General features: G+C 38.9%; 2 protein-coding genes across 4 annotated transcripts in view; one reads left to right on the forward strand and one right to left on the reverse strand.

Moving 5' to 3' along the window:
- The window catches only part of CLNK (cytokine dependent hematopoietic cell linker), a 29,167-nt gene extending 25,921 nt beyond the window's left edge, over positions 1–3,246 (forward strand). The window contains exon 15 of the mRNA XM_086747416.1: positions 3,100–3,246. Within this exon, the coding sequence (XP_086603542.1) occupies positions 3,100–3,246 (147 nt within the window). The remainder of the gene's footprint in view (positions 1–3,099) is intronic.
- Positions 3,247–4,085: 839 nt separating this feature from the next.
- ZNF518B (zinc finger protein 518B) lies at positions 4,086–17,028 on the reverse strand. 3 transcript variants are annotated; one of them, XM_086747232.1, is made up of 2 exons: positions 16,926–17,028; positions 4,086–10,396 (listed from the first exon to the last, which is right to left on the reverse strand). In XM_086747232.1, exon 2 carries the CDS (start codon positions 10,195–10,197, stop codon positions 6,949–6,951), a length of 3,249 nt encoding a protein of 1,082 aa, XP_086603358.1. In that variant the 5' UTR covers positions 10,198–10,396; positions 16,926–17,028; the 3' UTR covers positions 4,086–6,948. The 3 variants fall into 3 exon arrangements, with proteins under 3 accessions (XP_086603358.1, XP_086603359.1, XP_086603357.1); XM_086747233.1 differs by lacking the exon at positions 16,926–17,028 and adding an exon at positions 16,467–16,704; XM_086747231.1 differs by lacking the exon at positions 16,926–17,028 and adding an exon at positions 16,424–16,704.
- Positions 17,029–17,910: the final 882 nt, after the last annotated feature.

Consider the following 17,910-nt stretch of genomic DNA (forward strand, 5'->3'; position numbering starts at 1 on the left):
GAAACAATGACTGACTAAAAAATATTGAATGGAACTGAAATATGGTACCCTGCAGGATAATGTAGTATGTGTACAGTATACCACATCATTCTAACAGTTAAGACAACTAGAAAATTACCTGAACAATACATAAACAATTTGAAAAATTTGTACTGAACTAAAAGGAAGGAGAAACAATCCCTCCCATCTCAGGAAATACCAAAATATATGACTCTGTTGTTTGTTCCAACTTGTGCACAGAAAGTATACATACAAAGACAGTGGATCTGGACTGACAACAGTCAAGTTGTAAAGTTACAAATCCAGAATAAGGATTTCAAGCATCTAGTTAGTAACCAACAGTGTATCTAAGACTTGGCTCTACCAGGCCAAATCTGTAATCATGACACCTTAAGCCTTCTTTTTTTTTAATATTGTTTCTCCTGAATTCAGAAGTCCTCCCATAGATGAACTACAACAGAATAATTTCAGAACTGTTTTGCTAGTCAGCTATGTGTAGTACTAGCCAGCCACAGAAGTGTCAACCTCTCACTTCCATGCACTATTCTCGACAGCAGACATGAAAATAAAAACAAACACTGGAGTGGTGTTAATTTTATTATATGAAACACATACACAATAATGAACAATCAACAGCACCAACCTTGCTCAGCACAGCTACTTCCGTTCAGACAGTCTGAAAAGATTCTCCGAAAATGCTCTTTCCTGAAAACTGTCATCTTAACTTCTGCACCTCGCTTAAAGTTCTTCTCTCAGGAGGGTGAAAACACCTTGTAAGGCTGTGAATTACAGCAAAATTGCTGCCTATAATTTTCTGATGCCTATTAAAATACTTTCCAGACCATGCTCTATTGTTCCTCCCTTTGTTACACCACACCTCACAGTATGCAAGGCAGGCAGACCAGCTGCTTTATCCAGATTAGCTGAATACTCCCTCTTCACCTGCTAAAGAGAAAGCAACCTAAACAAGACAGGTGCACAGCTATTACTTTTCTGCTCAGCTGTTCATTTTATTCAAAGGTTCAGTCTCGCTGATTTTGTGCGGCATGTTTTCACTTTTGGATTAGTCTCATTCCAGTCAGTTTTCAATATTAAAGCTCCAGAGATATCTGTAACCCTGCTTCTTTTCATGTACACAGTTCTTTTGAAGAAATCAAAACCTTGCTCACATTTAAAGCTGATTATGACATTAAATTTAAATATTTTTCTTATCACCTTTGCAAAACTAGATCTGCCACACAAAAAAAAATACATGTTTTCAGCATGTCCGCAGCATCAGACTCAACTCACAATCCAATAACTAAAAATCAAAGGCAGGAGTAGGCTCCTTTTCAACTCAGCACCTGTCTTACACAGAAGCTCAGAGCACGGCCCGACACGTATCTCCATCTCAGTGTTCCGGCCACAGATGTTTTCTCCATCCTCACCACTCCCTATCACTATTTGCAGCTACCTTTCATTTTCAAACCACTGGTCATACAAGCCACATTAATCCAACTCATTTCATTTCAAAGTGAGTCAAACAGATCAGCTTCAACTACCTTCATCAGCTATTAAACCGGCCTGATTTTAGAGTAGATGAGGGAGCACTTCCACAATGCCTTCCAGTGAAAGTGTTATGATAGAAGTTACTGCCAGGAAAATGGACGGAGTGAACACCTGTCAGGGGATGCTGATACTTTCAACTGAGATAGAGGTTTACCTCGTAAACATCACCTTGTAAAATATACAGCTTAAAGGTATAGTGATGAATAATATGACATTAGCCAAGTGAAGCCAAGTCAAATTTCCAAAGCAGATGAACAATTACAGTAAGATTTAACTTTCCAACCAACAAAAACATCAGAAGACAGAAAAAGAACTTGTGCTGATAGAAAGTAAATTTAGAATTAAGAAGTTAGGATTAACTTTGGTATGGCATGAAATACAAATCATGGTTTTGCCTAGATTGCTAGTAGCAATGGCCATCTTGAACATAAGGCAAGGACAAAACAGCAAAGTGGTACAGATGTATAAAAGTAAAAATTACCAAAACTTTAAAAAAATTAGCACATTAGTTTTGAGATCAAATAATTTTCATCTTAAAATAATACAGGAACAGTTACACTGAATCACTGATTTAATCAAATTCTCTTGTAAACTCAATGTGGATCAGGTGATGACAGAGACCACCATTAGATACCATCATGTACACAATGAATGCCCATGCTTATAGTAACAGTGATATAATAGAGATATAGGATAAGTATTACTGTCACAGTAAGCTTGTACTGCTGTGTACAGTTCTAGTTAATACCAATGAGTCCAAAGAACAGCCTAAGACGATAAAAAGTGGTGTGATGACAGCTTAGTGGTGTGAAGATGAAAGCTTACAAGTTACACACAGGGAAGAGAACTATTTAAACTGAAGGACTCCTAGCCATCAGAATGATACGATGAAGAAAGACTCACCAGGACAGATGAGGATAAATACCTTTGATAGCTTTCCATTGCTGCTTGATCAGTTCAGGAATCTAGAAACACACCTTTATCATTTTAGGAATGGGCTTGGAGGATATCACTGTTTTGAACATCAGAACAAGACTAAAACCTTGCTGAGACCCTTCTTGCTCCATACTTTAAAGGGATTTTATAGCAACTTTCTCAGTAAACTAAATGGGAAAATAAAAGGTACATTTTAAAAGGTACAAAGAAACTTGCAGTATAAAGTATCATGCACTGATAATTATGCAGAACTTTTGACAGGGTAAAGTTAGTAACGATTTATAGTTGCTTCATCTTTTCAAAATCTGTCATCGTATCTGGCGTCACCAACTTTTACAGGTGACGCTGCATTCTCAGACCTTCAACACGCTCCCCCTTTGCTCTAAGCAGCCAGCTGCTTTCTCCTACACAAGGCAGAGAGACACAAAGGAAATAAGAGGATGAAGTTCTGGTGCTTTTCCTTTTATGATTGCTTCCACCTAATCTAATCATAATTCTATGCAAAAATGTTATCTGTTTCTAATGCTGTCATTTGCAAGTCTTTTAATGCTATAGATAAAACCATCTAGCAATTTCACTTTTAGTCACTGATTACAATTTTTCTTTTTCCCCCAGAAATTTAATTCTGTAAAAGAGATCATTGACTTCTACAAATGTGTTCCCATCACACTCGTTGACGGAAAAGACCAATCAGGAATCCGGAGAGAACAATGCTACCTTACATATCCATTCAAGCTGCGCAAAAGATGTTTTCTGCCTTAACATAATCAATTTGTTTGTGTAGATGTAAATAGAACAATTATTTAAATGTCTTAAAAATCAGACAAGCCTTAGAGTGAGGAACTCCTCATAGTATTACGAAGTATTCTAAATGGTCCACTGAAAAATTTCTCTCCAACTGAAGAATATAGATCTACTCCATTTTTTTTTATGCTTGTAATTTGTTTTTAACATTGAGGATACAGGTAAAGTATACACCATTGTATAAATCCACAGAAAAGCATTAGGAGACTGACCCCTGATACCTTGACAACGACTGAGCAATTTGCTTATCTTGCACTCTGCCTTCTAACACAAGACAAAAACCAAACTCAGTCGTGCTTACCTAAATGCCACTGAAGCTCACTGAGTAGCAAAACCCGACAAAGCATATAAAAAAAAATATTGCTTTTAAAAATATACATGAAATCCTATTTATCTGAGTATTCACTGTTTAACAATTTCATTCGGTGTGCCTATGTGTTTGCACAATAACAAGCTGTGCTCAGTAGCCACTGAAGTCAGTGTGGGTCAGCTGATGCTCATAGATATTGGAGCAATTATAAAGCTAACTTTAATTATGTAAATTCTATTACTTAACTAACACTTACTCTTTAGCTTAAGGAGCAAATATTTGTATTCCATATCTGAGCCTTCAAACACTTACATAGTAGGACCATTATGCAATCACTTTGAATTTGTACCATATGCAAATACAGAGATAACATCATCAGCAGGAAGGGCACACGTGCTTCAAACTCAGGAAGAAAACATGTCCCGGTGTATATCAAAGACAATGACAAGGCGATATTTTTCCAGAAAAAAAAAATATAGTAATATTTATTCATATGAGTTTTGGAAGGCTTAACAAAATTCATTATAAATATGAAAGGTAAACTTCAGTATTTTTCTGCAAAGTATCCATAATCTTCCTTTCTAAGCACACTCAGAAGTCTGACTAGTTAATTGGAATATACTAAGAAAGCAACCTCAGTTACTTTATCATTACAGAATAGGAACAAGGAGAATAAAAACATTCAAGCGCAAAACACGACATTCCAACTCAATTTATGATGTAGTTTGAAGTGGCACAAACTAGCTCTAAAAAAAATTCAGCAGTTGGTTGTTATTTTCTTGCAACCTTTTTATTTCTCAATGCTGCATCAAAATGCAAAATAAAGGTTCATTATTTCTCTCAAACCACTGAGACTGTTAAAGACTGGAAAGAAGTTATTCTGACATAACATTATCTAATAATAAAAATGAAAATTAACAAAACAGAAGCTGCTAAGTAGAGTTTGACAGAGCTCATAAAAAAGAAAAGATGCATGACGTAATCTGCTATAAGAGTTTCACAGCCACCATACAAAAGGTTTTCATGTTAAAACAAAAAAGGTTTTCTAAATTAAGCCCATTAAAAAAAAAAAAAAAATCACAGCTTAACAATTTAGACAGCAGATTATGGCAGTGACATGCAAAGCTTTGCAGATGTTTACTGAAACAGTAAATTTGCTTACAAAAGACAGGCATTATTAGTATACTTAAACCACCTAGAGTTTATAAAGCTGAGCAGCAACACTTCCCCCTCCCCAGTACAGCTTTCATGAGGAATGTTCTAGTTTTGCCAGTGACAACTCTTACAAAGCAAATTCAAAACTATTTATTTAGTAGCTTCTACAGAAACAAAATTAAGTCAAAGAGTAATCCGGACTGAAGGAGTTAAAACAAAGGAGAAATTTTAACCATGTTTTTTTCTTATGTTAACAATTTCACTATTTATTGTATGTGATATGTCAGAATTTAAAAATGGAAGCTAATTTCACAACTGAAAATGCAAATAGCACTGTTCAGTTTGGCATCAAAGTATATGATGTGAAAAAAACCCCTCTAGTTTACCCACCTAAAAAAATATAATTCCATTTGAATACAAAATGAGAACTGTCATTTCATTGTTATTGACAAAACAGACACAAGGAAGTTTGTTCTGTGGAACAGGTTAGTCTGATACAAATGATACAAAAATTTTCCACGTATACACGATGAAAAATATATGACAAAGCACCAACTATCTGAAGGATTTCAATACTGTATTGCAAAACGATGGGAAAGCAATATTTTAACTGGTTTTGAAAATAAACCTCAGTCAGATGCAGTTTTAAAATATTTACATTTCAATGCAGATACCATACATACTTTATCAAAACAAAGTATAATCCGCTGGAGTATATAAAAAAAAATATTCCCAGCTTAAACTGTTTACAAAAATGCACCAACAGTGAAAAGAGTTAGGGACTACCTGTTTTTGAAGAGCAGTCCCAGTTCAAACATAGAACACACATCCAGCATTAGAGTCAGTATTGATTTTCTTATCCGTAAAAATGTAAGAAGTTAATTTAATTGTAAATATGTGCTTCAATATAGTTCCATTTATATGACACTAGAACAATTTCAAATTGACAAGACGAAGAAAAACACCTATTGTTCATGTACAGAAAGATTAGACTTCGGTATCGTCCATCCCTCTTCTTCACTAAAAAATTGAAATTTGGCCCTGATTTCGGAAACTTTTTAAGCAACTAAGCAATGTTTACATTGCACTGCAGTCAGCAGATACATGTTAGATGTACATATGTAACTAGGCACATGCTTGTATGAATTGAGGCCTAAAAAATATATTCTAACATTATCTAAATTCTTAAGACTAAGAAGGATGAAAGACTGCACTGAAAATCTGTTTCAACACTGTCAACGTAAAAGCTGTGCAACATGGTTTTTCACTGTGAAACATCTTCATCTTCAGCAAGTTCCCCTCATAAATAAGCATTAACGCACCAACTGGAGTCCTAACGAAATGCCCAATTCTGCAAATGTATTTCTATCAGGCTACACACACATGGTGGCAGAGGGTTTACGTTTGGCTATTAACTTCTCTCTCCTATCGATCCAAGCCTGATGGTATCTCTGGCTCTGCCTACTCAGAACAAAGATGGTACAGAAAGCTAACAGTGTTCTGCGCTCTTTCTCACCTCTACGCAACACAGGCTAGGTAAAGACTAAGTACGAAACAAAATTGAACTTTTTAGTGCTATCTGAGCTAGTGGGAGTAACTCTGATCCCACAGATTCTTCATTTACACCTTTGCAACTTCTCTGAAGTCAGATGATGTGTTTTTGTTTCAATGAAAGAGTACTTGCATTTAAGTTTTACTTTTTATGTGTGGTGCTTAATTTGCCACTAAAAGCTATGATACACACTTGCTGCCCACAAAGGATCAAAGGTGCTTTTAGTACATATACACTTGATCTCTGAAACACCATGCTGTAAAAAAAAAAAAAAACAAACTAAACCCTGTTAAATTTACAAAGATCTCACTGTCTAAGATTTTAATCCCTAGAGTTAGCACAAACCAGTTACAGCACAGTATCCTAGCACAGGGAATAGTAACTAGAAAGATGTTTGCATAGCAAATGTTTTTCAAATTTCTCCTATGGAACAGTTGACATTGACATCCAATACAAATTTCAAACATGAGAGTGCAAAGTAGTGCTTAATCCTCACTATTGACTTCTCTTATCTCTATAACTCTTCTCTTCTCTCTCACTTTGCTAACAGTAGAGAACTTTTGGCAAAACAGTTATTTCAATCTTCCTTTCCAAGCAAATTAGTGGCACTCATTAAGAGAGGAAAACCCCCCTAGTCTCTAACTTAATGCTTTTTTGCTGGAAGAGAAAGAACATCCCAACCCTTGGTTGCCTCTATCAAGTGCCTCTGTCCGTGACTTATCCATTCTTCTTGGTCCATATATACTCTTCCACAAAACCAACACTTAAACATACACTGAGGTGTTTCAGCTGGTGAAGTTTCCACCACCTGGTAGTTGTTTTTATGGGTCTTTTTAAGTTTCATTTTTAGCATACTCTGCTTTTTTGCTTGGTTTCCTGTCTCAGCATTCTGAAGAGTAAGACGCTTTCGATGACGTTTGACACCAAGACAACTACTCGTCCTTTCTGATAGAACCACTTTCAAGACCTGACCTTTATATTTGTTGATAGTCTTCATGACATTAATTATCTCTGGCGAGTCAACGTCAGGATGGTTTAGTACCACAACTGGCTGGTTACGACGAGGGCATTTTATCAACTGATTCATTCTCAGAGGGACAAGCCGAAGACGTCTTGCTGTCAACAGATATGATGTGTCAGAACTTGAACTGGTTTCCGATTGAGTTCTTGTTTTCCTTTTAGCAAGTTCCCTAGAGCTTGCCTGTTTTGCCTTATTTTTGGGACCTAGTTGACTTTTTGAATAGGGTTTGCTTTGCTTACTCACATCACTGTTTTTCCGAAACGGTACACCAGTTTGTTTGCTATAATTTTTAACACTTGCCTCTCGCTTTGGTCTTTGCCTGAGTGATATACTTCGAGGCTGAACATTCGGTTCACTCTGGTTAGTCAAACATGGCAAATTGCTGCTAAGTGTCTCAGAAACACTGACAGGAACTGGGCGAGGCAGAAACATTTCATTGCAATACATTGGAGGAGCTGACGTTTCACTCCTGTTCTCTATCGCATTTGAGTTTTGACTGCTAGTAGAATTCAGCACTCTCAGCATTGTCCCTTTCGGGATAAATACTGGAGTAGCAACATGGGAATTTTTAGTTACCCTGCTTTTAGATGTTCTTGCAAATGTAAGTAGCTGATCTCTACCGTATCCTTCACTACTAATCACACTGTTTCCACCATGCACTTGAGGCAAAGATGCAGACTGTTCCACTTCAGTGGCAGGAACAACTCTCTCACAGCTTGCTGAATTTTCTTGAGGGTAAAGCACCTTTTTACTAGAAGCTTGACATCTCAAAGGCATGGATTTCATATTAGATTCAGCAGCAGACATGAGCCGAGCAATCTTCTTACACAGCAGTGTTGCTGACTTCTTATTGCATGTTGTGTCATCCCACCTGACACCCTCCGGAACGTTTTCAGCCCCAGAGCTAAGAGAAAATACAGATGAAATAACAGGTCCCTCAAAAGGGTTGCCTTTATTTTCAATCTTCTGTAGTTCTAATGATTCCAGAAGAAGATTGTTCTTTTGAATTACGGTTTCAGCTCTCTTAATTTTGCTAAAGCCAGAAGTCATGTCCACACAAGGTGGAGTTTTAGTGACATGAAAGTTTTTTCCTGCTTCAGAAGATCTAACAGATTTTTTATCAAAACTCTTACCAGCAAAATGTGTTTCTGTAGAGCTGACTGGCAGACTCCGACATTCTTTGTCATCCCTTTTTAGAGGCAATGTATCCTTTTGTTTAAGGACTGCAGAAGAGGAGGAATTTTTGCCCTCCTGAGCAGCCTCTACTGAAATGTTCTTAGAACTTTTCTCTTCAGAAATAGCAGCATGTTTTGGAGGGGGCACATCCACACCTTCTTCAAAACAACACAAGTCATAATGCAAGTTATTTTTTCCATCTCCTTCCCATCTTGAAGATCTAAGATCACTTTTTTTTTCAGTACTATTCATCACCAGAGATGGAGAACAAAGTTCTATAACACCTGAATGGACATCAATACCTTTCACCAAATGAAAGCATAATTTTGATGCATCTTCCCTCTGTATAGATACAGAGTTACACTCTGAGAGTTGAGAATCAGAAAAACAAAGGCATTCAGAATTCTTGTCATATGTACTATCCAAATTAAGCTGGTTACTAACAGTGGATAATTTGTCTACATTCACTTCCATGGTTAGTAACTCACTTTGAGATAGAGAAGATGCTTCTTTTCCTTCTGCAGATCGTTCTATACCTTGATTCTCAAGTTCTTCTAAAGCACCATTCACAGGTTTGTAAGTTGCTTCTTTCATAGGAATTAGTTTAAGAACTAGCTGTTGTGCTCCATCCACGATTTTAATCTCTACTATCTGAGCTAAACAGTTAGAAGGAACTACAAGTTCAGATGGTGCAATTACTGTTAAAGGCATCCCAGGCTGTAAAGGCTCTGTTTTTGGAGAATAAACCTCAACTTCAACACTTTGATTCTCACATACACTTACTTCAGACGGCTCCAATACTGTTTTGTCCTGGACTGATGCTGTGTTTACACTACATTCTATATCATGAGACAAACAGACTGTTTTAGTTACTTTATCTGGAATATCACAAACCATATTTGAAGAAGAATTTGAAAGTTCATTCTGAAAAGGAATTTTATCATATTTCTGCTTTTCAAGTAAAGTGCTTTGACTCCGCTTCTTTTGCTTGTGGTTTCTGACAGTATTTGACAGCTGTTTTCTGGGTGTTTCATGTACTCTTCTTGTATGTTTTACTATATAGTCATGTCTAACAGCACCATATTCACAGTATTCACACTGATACGGAAAAGTTCCAGTGTGCTTCACCAAATGTCTCTGGAATTCTCCTTTGGTGTAGGATATGTAATTACAGTGGGAACAAATAAATTTAATTTCTTCATGTTGACCTACGTGCTTTTTATACTGCAAAGGATCCTTTGTTGAAAATCTACATTTATCACAGTAGTATTTACCTGGCAGGAAGTTTTTAACTTTAAATGTTTTGTGGGTTTTACTTGGGGACTTTTTTTCACGTTTTTCAAAGTCTACAGCATTTACATCCTCAGGAACAAAATGGAAAGCTGGTGGCATAATATGACTGCACTTCTTGCAGATGAAATTTTTGTCTTCAGTCCACCCAAGCTTCTTATGCTTTTCTATGTCTTGCACTGAGATTTTCTGAACAGTCCTGCATTTTATACAGCTTATCACTGACAACTTATTATTCTCAGCCTCAGTCCCTTGGTAACAGTAGTCCTGGTCATCATCCTCTTTCGATGGATTTGTTTTCTCCTCGGAAGATTGCTTTGGGGATGTAGTTAAGGAATTATTTTTATCATTTACTTGGCCAGGGTAGAATCTTGGTAAAATTTTCCTCATTTTTTTCAACTGCATTTCAGAAGATGTGATTCTGCACCAGTTTTCTCAAACACAGCAGGATGTTTTCTTGATATTAGTCTTGTGTATGTTGCTTATCAATCAATCATTCAGCCCAACAAGCTGCAGAATATACACTTCAGAAGAAATAGTGCTCAAGGAACTGTATCCATATGGTATTCCATGTTCTTAATTTTTTTTCAATGAACTTGCAGCACTGAAGAATGAAAAGCAGAAGATTAAGTCAGTTAAAATTCAGTGATTATTGAAATACAATGAACTAATACTTAAAAAGCTATTAGTGCACTACATCTGAATTACAGAGTGCAGGCCTACTGTTAATATACCACTAACCGTATTCCACACATACAATCATTAACTCTAAGCAAAATATACCAAATCAAATAATCCTTTAAGTTTGCTCTTATTCAAAATGTTCATAAATTCATACAAGTATCTGCTACGCATCAAAACCTAAAGAGTTCATGCTATTTATTCCATGCCATGAAAAATTTTACATTTAAGAAATGTATTTACAAGCCTAACAAGGAAGACGCTTCGTAACAGAGCTGAGTAGGAAACTATTATTTCAGTTCATACTTAGCCCTCAACTCAAGAAAAGGTATTATGAAACACCGCAGGTGCCACTCATTTGTGAATCCCAGCAGGAAAAAGAAGAGTGACTACAATGGCTACTAGAAACACGAAACTGTGAGTTTGTTTTAAATATAAGGACTTTTTAACTTAGCATGGAAATTCCTGAAGCACAGAAGGAAGTTATTTTCTAATGACTGCCATTGTTTCAGATCCAAACAGTCCTGAACAGCAATTCATAAGAAGGTGTGATTTATACTTCACATGTTCTCAAAGTACTGAAGTCTAAACAATCTGCAGCTGCAAAATTAATTACTTTTCCTTCTGCAATATCACAGTGTAATCACTTCTATATTTATATGCTTGTCCACATATAATTCATTACATCCTGATAATATAGAATGTGTCAATCAAGCAAACCAAACAATGCAGTCGAATGCAGAGGAAGAAAACTATTATCAGTGTAACACAGCCACATTAACTTGTGCAGCACATTTGGCCCCACAGGTTCCAGCACTCTCACTGTCTCTTTTCTATACTTAACATGAACAAGATCTCAGCCTTTAAGCTTTTGCCAAGACTATGAGACCACTGGTATTTGGAAAATAAACATTAGCCTTTTGAGACATACATGAAACACGATAGAAGTCCAAAGCTAACAGCAACAAGTAGAATCTACTCAACATCTCTCTTATTCAAGCATTCTTACTTACAGACATACTGTTGCACAGATCTGCATTCATGTACAGACCCCATTTCATGAGGTTATTTCTAAATTCTGAAATCCAGTTCCTCTCCAAGTCTATCTACAGAGAGCAGGGCCTGATTTGGGCTCCAAAAGCAAAGTGGTGAGATTACCTAAGTAGCATCCTATTACAATAATCCTACATGAATGAAGAAAACTTTACACCATGGTATGTCTCCACAATGGCTTGACATGATCCAGAAAATGTTTCTTGCATCTCCCTGTGCTCCATCTGCTGATACCCCTAACTACCACAGGAATGCTGCCTTAAAGATGGAGCTTTGCAAAGAACAAGTATACGGATGAACCTCAAACAACAGTAAAAAAAAAGTTAGAAAACTGGTTAAGGACAACATAATGGGCTTTTCACTCCTTAGCAGATGGACTGTTGCACACCTGTGAAACTCCTCAGTAGGTAGTTCTTAGGACTGTAGTAATTTCACCTCATTGTAATGCAGACACTTCTACATCCCTGTGTGAAAAATCTCAATATCCTGATGTGAAAATCAAATCAATAGCAGCCTCCCAGGAAGGAGTTAAGTATACACGACTACTGTATCATGATCTGAAGATTTTTTGGGTTTTAGGCAGTTCTAATGTTGGTAACATTATGCCCTCTATTATCCAGATTCTAAAGAGGAAAGAAAAACAAATGTTCCTGGTAGTCTCAGATGGACCATTCTTCCCCTGCTAATATCACTTCTTAGACTTAAGATTAATCTTGATGACACACAAGTGTGATGGCAGGCCTATGTTCAGGAGATCCACTGTTTTATTTCAGGGGAAAGATAATGAAAGATCTTGATAAGCTCAAGATCCAAAGATGCTTTGGAGATTTCTATACAGCTTTAAGAACTAATATTGCATTTGAAAGGAAAGGGTGAAGTTAGATCAGTCTTTGCCTTTTTTTGTTGTTGTTGTTGTTAACAGCTATCCATTGATACTGAAATGGCACTCCATATGAACTGACCAAAAGATAAGTAGAGAGCACTTTATGCCATCAACATCCTTGACCACAAAAAACAGTATTAAAGACATGGAGAGTTTTCTTACATTTTTCAACACTGTAAACTTCATCTTATGGGACAATACGAAAAAGGATCCTCCACTTTTAAGAAGCAAGAAAGTACAAGAAACACCGTCAAATACTTTAAGAATGCTTCAATTTACCAGATAGATCTAGGTGGCTCAGTCCAAGAGGACACTAGAAAAATTTTACAGAGGTAATTCAAAGAACAGGCTACTAATCCTTCTGAACTTTCTTTATTCAAATAGTTTTATATATGAAAGTGAAAACAAACAGGTATATAACCCCCAAGCCAGGCTTTCATTTAGACCCATGACAAATACCATGTTGCTAGAATCCAGATTTCAAATGCTGTTGGAGTTACTGCAACTGCTTTTCAGATGTGCGGCAGGCTGATCCTAGCCAGCAGCCAAGCTGCCACGCAGCTGCCCGCTGGCTCCCAACCCATCCCTTAGTAGGAAGGGGAGTGAACTGGAGAAAAAGAGTAAAGCTTATGGATCGGGACTGAGGCAGTTTAATAGGTGAAGGAAAGAGACAGGAAATCACTCACCCCACCTTCCACAAGCAGACAGATGTCTAGCCAGTCTCTGAGCAACAGCCACCTTCGAAGCCACCCCAATTCTCCCCTCCTTCCTCTACTTCCAGTTTTCACCACTGAGCATGAGGTTATATGGTACAGACTATCCTGTTGACCACTTCTGGTCAGCTGTCCCAGCAGCGTGCCCTCCCCACCTCTTGCCCACCCCACTGCCTACTCACCGCAGTGGAGGGCGGGGGCTGGAGGTGGGGAGGGGAAACCTTGACATTGTGCAAACACTGTTCAGCAATAGACAAAACACTTTTACTCACAGATCTAAAACACAGCACAGTACAGCTACTATGAAGAAACAGAACTCCATCCCAGTCAGACCCAGTACAAGCTGAAAAAGAACTGAATAACCAGGTGCTGCTGAAGTGACACCACTGTTGTCTCCCTAGCTACTTTTTCACCAGTCTTTCCTGAATATTGAATTAACAAGAGAAGTTTTGATGCAAACAGTTCCGCTTTATCATTATTTTAGATAAAATAAGCCCAAAAGTATATTGTAATTTCATTCTTGTATTTAAAAAAAAAAAAAAATTGCTTTTTCTGGTTACTTCAGAAAAATGAGACCATCAATGTACAAAGAGGCAGAGCAATCCAGCATCTATTCATTCCATATGAACGGGTGGGAAAAATCCCTTGAAGATTTGTTTTGATATTTAAAAGGTTAGCAGAGACACACTTCAGAAGATTAAATTTAAATATATATAATCAATTTTTCAAGTTACAATCAAATGCAGAGCACACAGACCAATACAAAGATATCATTAAAGGAAGATCTGAAAGTCTGCATGGAGTCTGAATGACAAATACAAGAACAGGACAGATTAAGAATGGAGTAAGAGATACTGGGAGTGTTAATATCAGTTCCAGTCACTGTCTTCACAGGAATAGATTCAGAAAAAGGTTGTGAAAATAGTTTGAAATACAGGAAGGTACCTGAACTGGGAAAAATTGTTTAAAAAATATAGAGGCCCTGAAAGTTTTTAAAAAAAAACCTGGAAGCCAAAATTTAGAGGCACATGGAAAAAGGAGGACAGAAGGAAGATAATCTCAACTTTCTCATTCACTCCTTCTACCAAACACTTGCAATTCAGGGGTATTAAAAGACAGGCATTTAATAAAAGGAACTATTCCTGCCTTTCACATAACACTAGTATATCTTGAACCTTGCTGCTCAAGACACAGAGATCAATAGATCTGCAGGAGTCAGAAGGCATTCCAAACAATGGATATCACATTTACACAAAGGTTAAAACACAAAAAGACCAATTAAAATCAAGAAAAGGAGGACTAAACATCCTCTGCAGCCTGACTATGCCAAATTCAACCAGTACAAGGTTTTTTGCACTCCAGTAGATTACAAACCACTGATGTGGCCACTGTCAGACAGGAACTGACAGTGTCTTCCCATTATTCTATACTCCTGAAATTTCCATTTACTTCAAATACATTAATACTTTGTTCATCATTTCAAAGATTTGTTTTCCAGTGGTTTAGTTCCCTTTTTTACCTCAAATTACATGCTGCTATTAATGAAAAGGGTGTGACAAGCAGCATGCATTTATCATATGTGATCAAATAAGTAAGACCTTACTTCAGCAAAGCACACACCTCTCACACACAGACTGCATCCAACAATCAAGGACTGCTTTGGTACTGAAAAGCCCATATAAGTCATCTCCTAAGAGAAAATTTTAAACAGAATTGGAAGACACTGTGCATCACTGTCAGGAAGATATAGTGTATAAAATCTGAGTCTCTGAAAAACCTAAATCTCTACGTAAGCTTAAAACTACCTCACCTCTATTTTACAGTTATATATATGCCATGTATTATCCATTTAACATCGGCTGACTACCTCTGTTAAGCAGAGTTAACTGTTCTACTGATGCAACTACGTAGCTGCATTATCAGCCATTAATTTTAGGCCTGGGAGAGATCTAATGTGCTTCACTCAAGTACAATGTATTGTAGTAATTAAAACAACTATTCAAATACATCAAAGAAGTTTTATCTACAATTATTTCTTCTTAAAAAGACATTTTGTTTCACAATAACAGTTAATCACACAGTCATAACACTTTTCATATCTTAAATTCACGTGAAGTTTTTTCAATCAACAGGAATAAGGAATGTCAATGCAGAGAATTAAGAAGAGCAAACACCATGCATCAGGTTTTCAGAGCTTACTTTATTACAAAATATAGTTATTTCACACTACAGAAAAAAAAATTATTACATTCAAAGTTTTTATTACTTATGATATGAAGTTATGCAAACGCTGCTTAAAAGTAAATCATCATTTTTAGAATGTATAGCTGAAATATTGTCCCATTTACTGACATTCATTGGCATTGTAAGAACTCAGGTACATATATAGATGATACACTATTCTACTGAAATGGAGGTCTGCCTCTCTGTGGCTCTAGGACTGAGGCCTAGATTTATTTGTATCTGAAAAACACACATTTCTGACTTATTCAATTGCTTGGTGGTCCTCCTGCAATAAGCTAAGCAAGGCATTCTCAAATAACTATTGTATCAAAAGAAGTATTTTAGAGAGTGCCGAGATGTTTATACAGTTGCTTATCATTACATGTATGAACAACTGTTAAATTTATGCTGCACATTTAATCACTTTACACAGTTTATAACCATTTTCAAAATCTCTCTGTATATCCAAAGGATACTGACTAGTATTCAGCATTACCTCACTTTAAGCTTTAAGGCCCATAATCAATAAAGCAAGAAGTATAGCACTGAAGAAAATGGAAGAGGGGGGAGGGTCCCATTAAAAGCACATATCCCTCCGTGCCCAGTTCTCAAAAACACTCATGTAGATCCTAAAATTCATTGCTACAGATTTAATTCCTGCTAAAATTAGCCACATACTATCTGTATGTGCAAGAAAAGGGCCTTGACTGTAACCACTCATTGTGGTAACAATGCAGAACAGAACTCTAGGAAAATCCTGTAAAATACCATTAGTCATCTTAAAAATAAAACAGAATTTTTATTAAATGTATATTTCAGGACACTTCAGTCAAATCTATGGTAACACTGGATCATTTATTTAGAAGAAATCCAAGTCATTTTATACATCTAAATGATCTTAAGTGTCCAATGTAACACTTATTAAATTATAGATCCTCTTACAACAAAGTTTAATGCAGGATTTAACAACACAAATCTTATGCCCAAATAGAACTCCCTAAACAATAGTCCTCTAAAGAACACAATTTACATACAAAATACAGGACGTTCTGTTTTGCTCAGCAATACAGTTACTAACCCAAAAGCTTCTCTTCTTCAGGAAGAAGACCAAGATGACAAACCTGGACAACAGCTTCACAGTCCAATCGAGTCTAAAGCAGCCTGATGGCGTCCACGAGACAGCAGCACCCGCCAGCCAACACCAAAAAAAATCCCATTTTCCTGGGCATCCCGCCCAAACACGCAGAAGCATTGCCGCCTCTCCGGGAAAGAGAGGCCTTTTTCGCTCAGGGCCCGTCTCCGGCGGCCGAGCCCCGCTGCTGCCCGGGTGAAGGCGGCGAGGCGTGTGGCGGACCCTCCGCAGGCCGCGCAGACCTCCACTCGCCGCCGCCAGGGAGGCGGCTCCGCCCGCACCGCCGCGCAGCGCCGCCGCCGGCCCGCAGGGGGCAGCACCGCGCGGCCCGCAGCCCGCGCTTGCCGCTGCGACCCCCCGCCCCCCCACCCCCCCGCCCGGACAGGCGGGCAGGCGACAGCCGCGGCGCCGGGCCAGCTGGCACAGGCCGAGGATAGGGGAGCCTTACCTGGCTCGGAGGAGAACGAGGAGAAAAAAAAGGGCTGCCTCCTTCAGGGGCAGACCCCGCCACCGCTCCCCTTATCGCCGCACGCAGACGAAACGCAGCGCCGAGCCTGAGCCTCGCCGTCCCCGGCCCGCAGCTCCCGCCCTCCCGCTCGGCGTTACTTACCCCCGCGAGGGCGAGGGCGAGGGCGAGGGCGAGGGCCAGCCCGCCGCCGCCTCAGCACAGCCCCCCGCCCACCGCGCCGGCGGAACTGACCTCAGCGGCCGCGGCGGCGCCGAGCCGCCCCATTGGCCAGCGCCGCGCCGCCGCTCCCGCCGGCGGCGCCGTGTAGAGCTCTACTGAGGAGCCCCGGGCGCGGCGGCGGCGGCGCAGGCGCACTGCGCGGCCCGGCCCGGCCTGGCTCGGCGGGGGAGGCCTCGGGCTGGGGTGACACCTCGAGGTGCCCCGGAGAGCACAGCCCGCACCCGCCTGGGGCCCTGTCACCTGTGCGGGGAATGCACCCGCCTGGGGCCCTCCCACCTGTGCCGGGAGCCCAGTACGAGGCATGGGGGAAGAGGCTGGGATGGTGTTGAAACACCTGCAGGATGGCAGGCGAGGGTGTCTAAGAAGGTGGACGGTCAGGTTGTTGCGCGCTGGCCATCCCTCAAGGATTCTGACAGGAGAAGAGGCAGAAGGAGGAGCAGTTGTTCCAAATAATTCCCTGCATTCCCCCTAATACCACAATGTTTTATTAGTATATGGCACGGACATACATTTCACAAGGATTGCTCTGTTAAGCAGGACGATGATGTAGTGGTTGCGTATTTTCAGGTGCTTCCAATAAAATCCAAATTTCTCTTTAAATAAACTGTTCTCAGGCAAATTTGAAGGGAGAAAAAAAAAAGGATTTTAACTGCCAGCATCTTGGTCTCAAAAAGTACCTGTAATGACTCTGCAGTATCTAACCACTCTGCTTAAGAATGAAACCATATTTAACATTTGGCCCAAA

The sequence above is a fragment of the Chlamydotis macqueenii genome, chromosome 4 (assembly GCF_036417535.1).
Source record: "Chlamydotis macqueenii isolate bChlMac1 chromosome 4, bChlMac1.mat, whole genome shotgun sequence".
NCBI lineage: Eukaryota > Metazoa > Chordata > Aves > Otidiformes > Otididae > Chlamydotis > Chlamydotis macqueenii.

Excerpts from the sequence above, each read along its gene's own strand:
- ZNF518B (XM_086747232.1), bottom strand. The coding sequence starts at position 10,197 with ATGCAGTTGAAAAAAATGAGGAAAATTTTACCAAGATTCTACCCTGGC.